The 14195-nt window shown below is 37.3% G+C and overlaps 1 protein-coding gene across 1 annotated transcript in view; it reads right to left on the reverse strand.

Annotated features, from left to right (window-relative positions):
* Positions 1-14195, reverse strand: part of LOC129235829 (peroxidase) — a 129472-nt gene that overhangs the window by 51498 nt on the left and 63779 nt on the right. The window contains exon 2 of the mRNA XM_054869873.1: positions 6920-7093. Within this exon, the coding sequence (XP_054725848.1) occupies positions 6920-7093 (174 nt within the window). The remainder of the gene's footprint in view (positions 1-6919; positions 7094-14195) is intronic.

A 14195-nucleotide genomic window follows, 5' to 3' on the forward strand; every position in this document is an offset into this window, starting at 1 on the left:
GGCGCCATGCTATATAAGAAACTCAGACCTACATAGAGATCTGGCGATAGAAACAATACATGATGTCATAAAAAACATGCACGCTTGTATGCAGACGGGCTAAAACAACTGCAACTCTGAAGTTGTGAACCTGAGAGCTCTGAATGCCACAGTGCGTAGGCTTAAACGCACAAAACCTTCCGACCCAGTTGGATGACAAAATTAGAAATGTGAAAAATGCTCACTCCGTCAGTATTAAAAAATAATCAAAAAAAATTTTGTTAGCTTATATTTATTGCTAAGTACATTAAAATAACAGTGCTGCGCTATAAGAATATTCGGTCAATTTAGACATTATGATTCCCATTACGTGTTTTGGAAAGCCGCTTAAGACTGTTATCGAAGACGATGGATCGCGCAAAGGTTTAGTTCTGAGAAGTACCCCCATCAATATATTTACTGATGGATCAAAAATGGTTGGCATTGGAATATATTTTGAGGAACTAAGCATCAAAAAGTTATAAAGAAGGCTCGAGACTTGCAGGGGATCAGATATGACAGGTACTTAAGCCCCTGCGCACAATTCATAGAGAACTAGAGTAGCAACTGTAAAGAAAGGTGTAAGGCAGATGGCTTAGTTGAAGCAATTGCAAAGTTGCCAGAATCATTTGTAAACACGCATATGATGACAGGTATTCAAAGTCGGTTATATCGTTCGATAAAAGGAACTGTAGAACTATAGTTGGTGCAATAAGAAGGCACCGCCTAGTTGCAGCGCATGCTTGCAAGCTAAATCTAACTCCTAACGATGCTTGCAGAAAATGTAATGAGTCGAGTACAAAAGAAACAAACCTGGAGCATCTGATAAAGTACTGTCCGGCACTCTCGAAAACTATACTATGTCACCTGGGTGCTCTCAGTTGTGAAAGGCTGGAATTTATCGCTGTACTGGAGTTTGAGCAACTCCTAAAATTCGCGAACAGTACGCGTATCTTGAGTGATGCATATTTTTGCTAATAAAGGACTCTGATCTGGTATCGCTTTGGACCAAACGGTTTCTACGTGGCATCGGCTATCCAGTATAACCTAACCTGACCTATAAGGGTATTAACTTGTACTATATTATTCTTAAATAAAAAAATTATGGTTTTTTTTGTAGCATATACTATATTTTTATAATTTAAAAACACATTTTTTTTAATTAAATCCATGCAATATGTCGCGCTGCTATTATTGTGCACATAGGTGTACATACATCCATATAAGTACATATTTCTATTTGTGACCGTGTTATGGCAGTTCATATATCTATAAACATATTTATGTATTCCAAGGAAATCATTTAATTTTATTCGTCTACACGTCGGCACGTCTCATCTCTACTCACATTGCGATTGCCAACATTAACCAAGTTTGCTGTACCCCTGCACATCAGCAGTTGGTTTTATTTCGTTTTTCGATTGTTTTGCTTTTCATTGCAGTCGCTCCATTTGTTTTAATAGCATGCAAAATCAAGCAGAAAATTTGTTTGTTACACGTTTTATTGCCATTCGAGCGTTCATTACACTATGTAAATGATTCTGTCAATGAGTGGCTGCCGTTGGCGGTATTCATGCAATGCAGGCGAAATTGGCGCAATATATTTTTATGTCTGAAGGAATTTTAGTGCCATGTGTGTATTCTACTTTTTCATGAATCCGTGCATTCGCTGGCAATCAAAAAGTATATTTATCATCACATTTTGCAATTTATGTATTTAGTCTATTCACACTCATTGCGAAATTTTGGAGATTTGTCATTTTTTATGTATCTTAGTTTATTTAGAGCTGGTAAATTGTATGTGGCACTAAAAATCAAACGAGGTGATTGCGGCCGAAGAATTTAAACTTTGGCGAGTCCGATAAAAACATCTGATGTAACAAGTCAAGGAACACCACATCGCCGCGGTATAAGAAGACTCTGACCATAAAGACGCGCTGCGATTAGAGGAGAGAGAATTTGCTACCGAAAACTTATAGCAATAAGAACGGCCACCCATGTTCAATTCTGAAGGCCACACTTCTATGTGCTATTTGAGATCTCCTTCCCGCAACAAATTTTGACTGAAAGCCAGTAGCACACGCGGCACGAAATGAATCGCCTTACACTTGAACAGAGTTGCGAAATATTGCAAACTTATTTCACAGACAAAGGTCTAGCACAAATGGTGCATTTTTGAAAAGAAATCAAAAGCATCCTTTCTGGCAAAACACATTTTCATCTCAGAGGCTATGTTAGCAAGCAAAACTGCCGCATATGATCGTAGAGAAGCCACTGCATTCGCAGAAGATGACAGTTTTGTGAGGATTTTGAAGAGGCTGATGTAAATTTGACTAATTTTTCATTGAAAATTCTTCGGAAAACGCCATTTTGGCCACCGGTGAGCATTGCAGTCACATGATAAATAAGTTGAAAATTTAAGATAAAAACATGGGCGAAATATTGATTCCGGAAAAGAGTCTGTAACCATCTTATCTTTTCCGAATTTAAAAGCGTCTTCCACAGCAAGAAAATAAGATTCCTCGATTTCGGAATTTGTCAAAAACTCAAAACTAAAATAGTTATGTAGCACGAAGTTAATCGTAAGCTCCGACGGAATTGCTAAGAACCCAAAACGAGCAAGTTCTGCTTCTGACAAGTGGTCTATTATGGAATAAAATCCTCACTCGGCAAACAAATTGATATTTTAGAAGTTCTTCGTAGTTCCCTTGTTTTTGTACCACGCGGAAGAAGGTCCATCTATCTAAGGTGGAGAATCCTTCTTTTCAACAAGTGCTAGTCCGGACTAAGTAGGCAATTGAGTAGTAAAGTCCTCTCTCGACGAACAAAACTCACACTCTACAAGACTCTCATCATACCCGTCCTACCGTATGGCGCTGAAGCTTGGACGATGGCAACATCCGATGAGGGGCTCCCTGGAGTGTTTGCGAGAAAGATTCTACGCAAGATTTTTGGGCCGTTAGCGACGATGAGGATCGTAGCCAATAGAACAATAAGCTGTATGAGTCTTATGACGACATAGATATAGCGCAGCGAATAAAGATCCAGCAACTTCGTAGGGCGGGTCTTGTCGTCCGAATGAATATAAACGCTCCGGCTCTGAAAGAAAGTATCGAGCAGCTGGTAGTAGCAGTGCTAGAAGAAGGCCTCTTCTGCGTTGGAAAGATCAAGTGGAGAAGAACTTGGCTTCAAGAAATGACTAGCGCGCTTTGTTAAACTCGGCCAAAACCGCCTAAGCGGTGATCGCAGCATTCCAGAAGAATTCGATGCCCTTGGTTAAGCATAATTGTTAAATTGGCTGTAGGAAATTATTATTTCATAAGCTTAGTAAGGAAATAAATAAATAGATAAATTAATAATATTTTTCTAATATTCCACATAAATTCACCAAGAACGCCACACGCTAAGACTCCAGTAGTTTGATAGCGCTTTCCGGAATAAAGGTAACTTAGACTTGCAACGCCAGCAAATTGAAAGTAACTCTCAAATTTTTTTCGCTTTCTGATAACTGCGATCAGAGTATGCAAGTCTTATTTTAGAAATTCATTGCCGTAAATGTAGAGGAAGGAGAGTTCAAGAGGGAACTATTTTTCAGATCGTCACGTGGGAAAGTGAAGTTTGTTAGAACAACTTTTAGATGAAAATTCAGACTCTTTGCCATATCTGAAATTTTTTGAGAACAAATTTTAGTTGAAAATTTTATCGAGAGGAAATTTTAGTTGAAAATTCACGTTTCTAATCATTTCCGAATTTTTTCGAGAGCAAATTTTAGTTGAAAGCCCACTTTCCTTACCATGTCTAATATTTTTAGAACAAATTTTTATTTAAAATTCTCTTTCCTTGTCATGTCTGAATTTGTGGGAACTAATTTTAGTTGAAAACTCATTTTCTTGTCATATCTGACTTTTTTTGAGAACAAATTTTAGTAAAAAATTCACTTTTTTTGCCACGTCTCAGCAAATTTGAGAGCAAATTTTAGTTGAAAATTCACTTTCTTTGTATTATTTGACTAAATTTTTACGTACTGAATGAAGATCGCTTATTATCTCAAAATATTTAAAAATTTGAAAGCCTTTTAGCAGAACGAGCAGTTGTATATAAATACAAGGTGGCACAAAATCCCCCAATTGTACTTTGAATAACTTTTTTACTTTTTATTTTGAGTGCTTATTGTTGCATATAACAGCTGCTTAGTTTACAAATGTCAAATATGATTAACGTACGACGCCATTCGCAAAAATTACGGACAGGATGACAAATTTTGCGCCACCTTGTCTGTGCAAAGCATTCAAAAATAAAAAAAGTGAGGTTAAACTTGCAAAACAGTCACCAAAAATTTTAGTAATCATACTCGTACCTACAATTTCAATGCAAATTTAGCTAATTTCTCGTAAGCATGAAAGATTTCAATCGCTTCATTTGATATTACGAGTATCGCCAAACCCATCTCTCAGTGAGCTTTGCTCATTTGCAACTATTTTCAAATCCTCTAATAATTCCATGCTAATGTCAATGTCGAACCTTTCATAGGGCACCTCTTGCCGATTCGTAGCAGGTGACAATAGATATTTAACAATGTTGCTGACATTAGTTGCTGGCGGCAATGCAATTGACAGCGATTCTTGTCGTACAGCAAATAAGGCGTGAACAGCATACCTGTAAATAAGTGTTTATTAGGATTGTTGCACTGTTGGCTACGAGTGTGTGCAGAATTCAGCTGCAATGCTGCAATCGAATGCCAAAACGGCACATGTTGGTATATACAGAGTACTTGTGAGGCAGCGGTACACTTGTAAGCACTTCTAGGTACATACATAAATATTTCTCTGCGATTGTAGTCCTCAGCAAGTTTGGCTGCACACTCTTCACAAACAAGCCGATTTTTTAGTGATTTTTCTGTAGGTACTCAAGCATTTGGTATGTATACCAACTCGAAATATTTTAACAACTCCAGCATCAATGCAATTTTCTTCAACAGCATAAATTATGTTAGTCATAGCATAGGAAGCATTGTTTTTTTTTTTTGTTATTTTCACCAAATTTTAACAAGAACTAAGCGTTGCTACGAGTCAAATTCTCGCTAGGTCCGAGCGGAACGAAGAGTCCGCGAGGAGTAACATTTGGAGAGAGGGCAGGGTAAACATTTTTACGGATGGCTCGGTGTTGGACGGAAGAGTTGATGGTGGAGTATTCGAGAGTTGATGGTGGAGTATGCGAGAAGCTCCCGAGCAAGCTCAAATTTAGGCTTCCGGATCACTATAGTGTTTTCTAAGGCGAAGTTCCCGCAATTAAGGAAGCAGGGGATGTGGTTGTTTACTTCTGTAATTACTGTTAAATATGTAAATACCTACTACGACAGCCAAGCGGAAATTTTGGCCTTGGGCTCTATATTTGCGCGTTCGAATTAATCGGGGATTAGTCGGCCTGACTTCTCTCTCGATAGCATCCGAATACTTCGATATTATGCTCAATTGGGTACCCGGTCATAGCGGCATAGAGAGAAACTGCTGGCCTGATGAGCTGGCTAGACAGAGGACCCCGGAGACGGTTTCATAGCAAAATTAGAGGATTGGGGTGCGCTAGTGTGCAAACTTGCAAAGTCGCGAGATGCTTTTGACCACAGGTAGATCAGGGCATTCAAGGTAACTTCTGAGACTAACAGCCCCGCAGCCCCTAAATTTGGTAAGTATCCTTACCGGACATGGTCTGTTAGATGTCCGTGCGGTGAGGCTTGGGATTGTTTCAAGTCTTTTCTGCAGAAGCGGTTTGGATGACGAGATGAAATCATCTCAGCCCCTCTCGTGCGGATATTGCGCGCTTAAATCTCACACATCCGATGAAATTCATTAGAAGCTTGACGCGGTTGATACGAACGTAAATTGCCACTGTTAGTCATCATCCTCTAATCCAAAGGCCCTTCTTCCTTTATTCCTCCTGTCTGGTTACTTCCCTTCCCCTTTTCCCCTCCCCTCCGCCATTGTGGTAACACCACGGACAAATTTTAAATATTTATCCAAGTGGGTCCCTCGCAAGGGAAATTTCTTGTATAATTCAGAAGATGCGCCACTCTTAATTGGAGCATAGCGCTGAAACTAGTATCTCCCAACGGCTTCTATCATACGCATAGTTTCTAATTAGACTCTGAGAACCGAATTGCTCGCTTTCAGTGCATACCGTTCTCACGCAACACGTTCTCTTGAGTGACAACGATCTCTTTTCTCGTGTGGTTTCCATTCAAAAGCCATTTTTGCTATGTTGCTGTTGCTTTTACGTAACGTGTGGACAATGTGTGGTGTACACTTTGATGCCGGCACCAAACGGCAAACTTTTAAATGCCGAGTCTAGTGGTGTAGTTTCTCACAGAAAATTCATCGAAAAGGTATTGGAGCTAAATGATTCATTGGCACTCTAAGGTAAATCAGATTTAATCAATGCTGAAATTGGTTTTTCAATATTATAGCAAAGGATTTCACGCACTAAAAAATAATAAATAATAATGCATAACAAATTCGCTGAGAATATAAAAAAAATATTTCAAAAATATTAAGTATTTTTTAAATTATCAAACTTTCACTGCTTGGTCATAAAAAACTCTTATAAATGTAAGCACATAAAAAACGCACATCAATCCATGATCTTCATCCAACATGCACTACACATCACCCAAAAGTAAACAATCGTTGACTTTCATTTCGACTGGTACTACGGTTCTACTCGTACCACTTTATTTATATATATCAACTAATAATTTCGAAATTTTTCATCTCTAGTTTTTAACTTCTAACCTTTAATATTTAATTTAGGTATACATTGCTTAACGATTTTCTTAATTTATAATCCATCTATGATTTTAGAGTATTTATTTTACAACCAATAACTTTTAATTTAATTTCAAACTTACATTGTGCCACGAAAGAGATTAACATTATAATCGTAGACAGATGAGCGTCCAGGTCCTGAGAGTACAAGAGCGCATTCGCTGCCCAAATGTGTGTTGAGATGTTCACCAAAGTGGTGAAATTGTGCATGTGTTGTGAAATATGGCGCTAGTATGGCCGCAGTGAATAGAAATAGTCTGTAAAATAAAGGAAATTTTATTAAAAAAATTAAGTATTATATTAAATGTTAAATACAAGAGGGCTAGTATGGAATTGCATATAACAGAAATTAGACCTAACAGCAGCTCCGATAACTTATTTAACAGCGTCTGTTGAAGTTCTTTTGGAACGCAAACCTCTTCATATTCATATGCAAATTCTAGCAAAGGGAGATAAGAAAGCAGGGAAGTAGGTTATGTGAATTGGAGGAATCAACACCAGGAAATCGCATTACCCATCAAAACCATGTTTTATAAAAAGGTGCAAAACGAGATTAAGTAACGCAAATATTTGGGTGCATACCTGTTACGTATATGTGATTACCTGTTACGCGGATGAACTAGTATTTCAAGGGTTAGAAATTATTATTATTATTATTTATAGGGGATATATACAATATAACCCTAACTAAACTATCACACTGGCTACTAGGGCCTTCGGTGATAATTTTGTGGTTGCTATAGAAAACATAGTTATTCCTCTTCTTCAGAGTATTTGTAATACCTGTTAGACGGATGAGTCAATAACTGAAAATTTAAAAATTGACCTTTTGGATTTTCCTTTTCTTCAATTTATTTGATCGCGTTAACTTTGACCAACACAGAGAATTTACTGAAGCTCTCAAAATATACTATAAAGGAATATGAAGCTTCTGAAGGCAATACTGAAAGGTACTCTATTATTATATTTGCCTTATGACCGTCACGTTTAGAGTTCTTCAGTATGGCCACTGAACGTTTTTTCTGCCTGGTTAGCACTATAAGCCTAGCCTATGCAGTGAAGTCATTCAGCGTTGCAGACGTTCAATTCAAAGAAGTGCCCTTTCTCCACCAGCGAGTGCCTGATACCTAATAGAGTCAGAGTTGGGTATGTGCGAGTATGTGTTTATTCACACAAAATGATGCTGCTGCATCTCAAATCGCTAAGCTAGGTTAAACTCGTCGTAAAACGTAATAGCAGAATCTAATAAAAAAATCCAGTAATAGAATCTAATAACAGAATCTTGCTCTCGAACATTATAAGGACTGACATATCGGAAGCTTATACCCGATAGAATCGGACTGGTATGATGAAGAAATTGGAATTTGCTCGTGGAGCGATGACCTTACACTCTGTTTAATAGAAGCTTAAGCGCAAAATTCAAACTTAGAGTTACGTTATAAAAAACATTTAAATGCTACTAAACAGGTGTATATTTAAATATTACTAAACAGGTGTATGTTTTTCGCAATACGCGTTGTACAATTTGTTAGTTTTGTGAGAAATTTAGAAAACCTACGTTGATTTTAAAATATGAGTTCCGCATATGAAAAACGATTTGGAGCAGTATTTCTAGGTACACACACAAAAGGTCCAAAAATATCACCTGTATGTGCAATTTTATAAGAAGACGAAAGCGTTCATAAATAAATGGGTGCGATGGTTTAACGAAGCTAAAAACGTTGAGGACTTCGTCGAAGAAAACTGATTTATTTGTCACAAAGCCGAACTTATCGTTGGGTGAAGCAGAAGCAGTTTTACGGAAATGTGGTCTTATAGGCAGATACCTGTACGTCCATATTTTCCCTGATTTTCATTAAAATTATTTAAAATGAAGAAGTCAATATATTTTTTTCAAAATTGGCATACAGTTTATTTATACATTAAAATAATATAACATTTTTTTTTTTTTATTTTAATCATTTAAAATGGCGGATGTACACTCAATCGGCGGGCATTCTAGCATCGGCGTCAGTGACCTGAATACAAAAAAAACTCAACAATTTTTGTTTATTAATGTCATAATTTCTATATAAATTACAAAATGAAAAAAAAAAAATTCACGGAATAAAATGCTTAAAAAAATGAATTTTAGGGCGAATTTTCCTACAATTTTTGCTTCGAAAAAATAATTTTTTCAAACAATTTTCGAAAAATTGTAAGTTCACATAGAAAGTTATATCATAATGTGTGCAACATTTCAGGGAGATCGGTCAATAACTTTTCGAGTTATCGTGTACGCCAGTTCGAAAAATATTAAGGGTGATTTTTTAAGAGTTATAGGAAAGTTTTTCAAAAAAACACAGGTAAAATTTAGAAAAATGCATGAAATTTGTATTTAAACCAATAGCACGGTCCATATAATTTAATGTTTGAAGAGTATTTCATGCAAATATTGACCGCGACTGCGCTTCAAATGGTCCATCCGCTTAGTCCAATTTTGGCATACTCTTTCCAATGTTTCGGCCGGCATCTCACATATAAATGCTTTAATGTTGTCTTCCAATGGATTAATTAAAGCAGGCTTGCTTGAATAGCTTTAACATAGCCCCACAAAAAATAATCTAAAGACGTTATATCGCACGATTTGGGTGGCCAATTGACAGGTCCCGAACGTGAAATAAAATGTTCACCGAACTTGCCTCTCAACAAGTCCATTGTTACGCATGCTGTGTGGCATGTGGCACCGTCTTGCTGAAACCACATGTCAGGCCAGTCATGCTCTTGCATTTTGGGCAAAAAAAAAGTAGGATATCATTTCAAGGTAGCGCTCACTATTCACAGTTATGTTACGATCCGCAGCATCTTTGAAGAAGTATGGTCCAATGATACCTCCAGCCCATAAACCACACCAAACTGTGACCTTTTCTGGATACATTGGTAGCTCTCGCAATTCTTCTGGCTGATGTTCACTCCAAAATCGACAATTCTGCTTATTTACGTAGCCTTTGATCCAAAAATGAGCTTCCAATTTATGATACGAGATAAACTAACTTTGTTATTTTGAAAAAAAACCAATGTAGAAGCTTTTATAAAAATACAATACTAATTTTTAAGCAACTTTGGTGGAAAATATTTTCCAGAATCAAATTAAAATGTCACACGATAGATCTAAACCATTGTTTGGTATGAACCGCTTCGTAAGAATTCTTCCAGTGCTCACAGAATTGCTAATATTGCGCAACAGTCATCGAAATTGGCTTTCAAGTCGGCAAATATTGACGGTGAACTTAAGTATTTCACAAAAAACACACTCGATAGTAACTAATAAGCAATATTAAGAAGTCTTATTTCGCGATAATTTCTTCAGTTGGAGAAGCAACCTTCTTTTCATTCGGCGCAACATACCCTTAACTCTAATCGACTGGCCTTTCATTTTTCATTTGCCTTATCTCATTTGGCGTAGGAGTTGATGGTTGACGACACTAAGTTAACTACCGCCGTTTTATTGTTATTTTATCGCGCTATAGCTTTACGTATTCGGTCATTAAAAACCCGATAATTAGATATGCAAATATGTGATGTATGTAGACTAACAAACTTTTACTTGTAAAACAAAAATGAATTCATGTTCATAACTATAGCAAAAAATTAGCTTATTTCCCACCAAACAAAATTTCCCAGGCTTCCATGGATAACTTAAACAACATACAATATCAGTCATATATGTATATGTGTATGAGGGTATATATGTGTGTATTTTGTATCTATTTTTTTATTATTATTATTTTTTTTTACTCGGAAGTAGCACATATTTACCGTTAACTACTACACGCACTATCCATAGCACACTGTCTTACATATCCATACCAGAAAACGCTTACTTCTCACTCTGTTGGTCATAATGTCACACAGTCACTTGAGCGTAGCGTCGCAGGTGATTTATCATGTTTTCAGCTGTCAAAGTGCAGCATTAGCTGTCACTCACAAAGTCATTTATTCATATTTGCTTAACATTTTGTTTCTTTTTTTTGTATGTGTAGCGAGTATGCCAGTATGGCAGTTACTTTGTGCTACCGCAAATAACATTTTATATAAATATTTTTTTCTTACGTGCATACCCAGATATTTTTGTGCTTTTCGTAGTTACACCTTCACCAGCTGTGCGCACTTTTGATGTTGCTGCTGACCCGCAACAACTCACTCATAGTAGCGAGCGTGTTTATGCCCGCAGCCGCCACTCGCTACTCGAAAGCGCTTAATTTTATATTTATTGCTTTCCTGCATGTCGATTGCTGATTATAGACACAGAAGTGCCTATCTACATGCACATACATAAGCACTTGCATATTTATAAGTAGCAGTGGGGCAGCACTAGTGGAAGGGCGCCAAGAAACAAGAAATGTGCGAAAATCTTGCAAACTCTGTTTGCTTTCAAATTTGCCGCGCCATCTCCTACATTGGCCTCCACTTCATCATTGGCAAAGATAATTTGGAGGCCTAACGTGCATGCCACCGGCAATATTTTGAGCGATTTGTGTTGCAATTAAGTACAATTGAATTGAATCGAAGGTGTCGAAGTGAAAGTCCCTGTTATTACAAATACATACATACATCTTTTTTTTTGTTTGTTTGGCGATCGGTGTTTTTGCTTTTTCGTTGGCAAAGCAATTGGTTTTTAGTTTTTTAGTGTTTTTTATATTTGGTTTAAACCACTTTTGCAGGTACTTTCGTTGTCATTTATTATGATAAGACTTCAATTTTATTTATTTAGAAAATGTTTGACAGCAATATATTATGTGGGTGTAACAAGCAATCTTAAAAGTGACCTCTGCTTTCGACAGCACACTTTCTAAATTAATTAAATAAATAATAATATTGATTGCTTCAATTAAAAGATTTACGATGAAAATGGTTTTAAGGGACTAGGCAAACCAGCGGCCGCCGTAGCTGAATAGGTTGGTGAGTGATTACCATGCCGTAGTGCCCAGGTTCGAAACCCCGGGCACGAAAGACCAAATGAGAGAAGCCAAATGATAAAAACAGTTTTTTCAAATAGCCGTCGCTCCTCGGTAGGCAACGGCAATCCTGGGCGTGTATTTCTGCCACGAAAAAGCATCTCCTAAAACAATCTGTCATTCGCAGGCGGCATAAAACTATAGGTCTCCCCATTTGTGGAACAACATCAAGTCATACACAAAAACTAGCTCGACCAAACACCCAAAAAGGGTCCACGCGCCTAAAGTAAACATGAGAAAATATATTAGTTTCGGTAAAAAGAAAACCATTATATTTGTATAAAATTTTCGCACAAATGGTTTAAAACTTTTTATGGTCGATATTTAGCTCCTGAGTGATGCTACGGCTACTAGCATACCGGTCAACTTCGATTACGTCAGTGATTTTATCGATATTGTCGACAATATCAAAAATGCTTGAACGCAATCGAAGAAACCAAAATCGCACGTAATTAGCTGTCACAGTATCGGCACCATAAACACCACTCACAATTTCAACGGCCGGCTTGTATTTACACCTTTATCAAAGAAAAACTGCAAAATGTACCGAATTTTCTCTTTGCTAACACCCTGTAAGTCACAACTGAATGGAACAAACAAAAATATAAAAACAAAAGGAGTTTTATCAGAGTGAAACGTCTCCTTGACAACGAGTATAACCCTGAATTGTGTGATCGATACTTTACGAGATATAGATTTTTTCCCCCAACCTAATTTATGTATATACTAGCAAACCCCGCCCGCTTCGCTGGGCACACTAAAATAGAATAGATATGGTTTAGAACAGAAAAGATATGGTTTTCATATTATTTATTTCTTTATTCTTTATTCCAGCGCTTTGGCATACACAATATTTTTTGTTTTTCTATTTGTTTTTGAGTAAATATATAATGCTGTTGGCTTCCCAACACGTGAACAGCCAACGTATAGTTGACCATGGGTGAATACTGGTTCTTCTAAATTCATCCCGCATATTTCTAAAGTTCGCCCTTGTGATTTATTGATAGTTATTGCAAATGTTAAGCGAATGGGTAGTTGCAAACGCTTGAATTCAAATGGCAATTCAGGTGGAATCATTGGAATTCTCGGTATTAGAACGTCTTCATTTGATGCCCATATTGTACATACACAACCAAAGGTTACCCGGGTCCACGTTTTGACCTATATCTCGAGATCCCAGTCACGGAGCGGCATGAAAAATACTCAGAACTAAAGCATTCACCAACAGCTTCCATTTGATACCCATATTGTACATACACATTCTAGGCTCCACGTTTTGGTCTCTATCTCGAGACCCTAGTCACGGAGCGGCATGAAAAATACTCTGAACTAAAGCATTCACCAACAGCTTCCATCTGATATCCATATTGTACAAACACATTCTAGGCTCCACGTTTTGGTCTCTATCTCGAGACCCTAGTCACGGAGCGGCATGAAAACTACTCTGAACTAAAGCATTCATCAACAGCTTCCATTTGATACCCATATTGTACATACACATTCTAGGCTCCACGTTTTGGTCTCTATCTCGAGACCCTAGTCACGGAGCGGCATGAAAAATACTCTGAACTAAAGCATTCACCAACAGCTTCCATCTGATATCCATATTGTACAAACACATTCTAGGCTCCACGTTTTGGTCTCTATCTCGAGACCCTAGTCACGGAGCGGCATGAAAACTACTCTGAACTAAAGCATTCATCAACAGCTTCCATTTGATACCCATATTGTACATACACATTCTAGGCTCCACGTTTTGGTCTCTATCTCGAGACCCTAGTCACGGAGCGGCGTGAAAAATACTCTGAACTAAAGCATTCACCAACAGCTTCCATTTGATACCCATATTGTACATACACATTCTAGGCTCCACGTTTTGGTCTCTATCTCGAGACCCTAGACATTTTCCAGGAGACCAAATTGTGAATCTAAACCATTCTCGAATCCCATTGAACACACACAAAAAATTTCATCAAAATCGGTTCAGTCGTTTAGGAGGAGTTCAGTGACAAACACACGAACATAAGAAATATATATATAAAGATATATATACTATAGATCTTTTAAAAAGTATGGAATTTAAATGCGACCCACATGATTGACCGGCATTTTATGGCAAAATAATTCATTACCACCTGCAAAGCTGAAGTGGGAGTCATCTCAATTATTGATCAAATTCATTCATTTTAAACTATCTGAATTCTATAATTAAGTCTTGCAACTTATCTGTTCGCAGTAATTGCAGAGATTCAGTCAGATCTGGAGGCAGAAGAGGCCAACGAAATGTGGATCTTCTGAAAAGATTTCTTCGTTAAATTTTCGCTGCAAGTCGTCTGTCGTCATCATCAATAAACCAAGGAAG

This window comes from Anastrepha obliqua, chromosome 1 (assembly GCF_027943255.1).
Source record: "Anastrepha obliqua isolate idAnaObli1 chromosome 1, idAnaObli1_1.0, whole genome shotgun sequence".
Taxonomy (NCBI): domain Eukaryota; kingdom Metazoa; phylum Arthropoda; class Insecta; order Diptera; family Tephritidae; genus Anastrepha; species Anastrepha obliqua.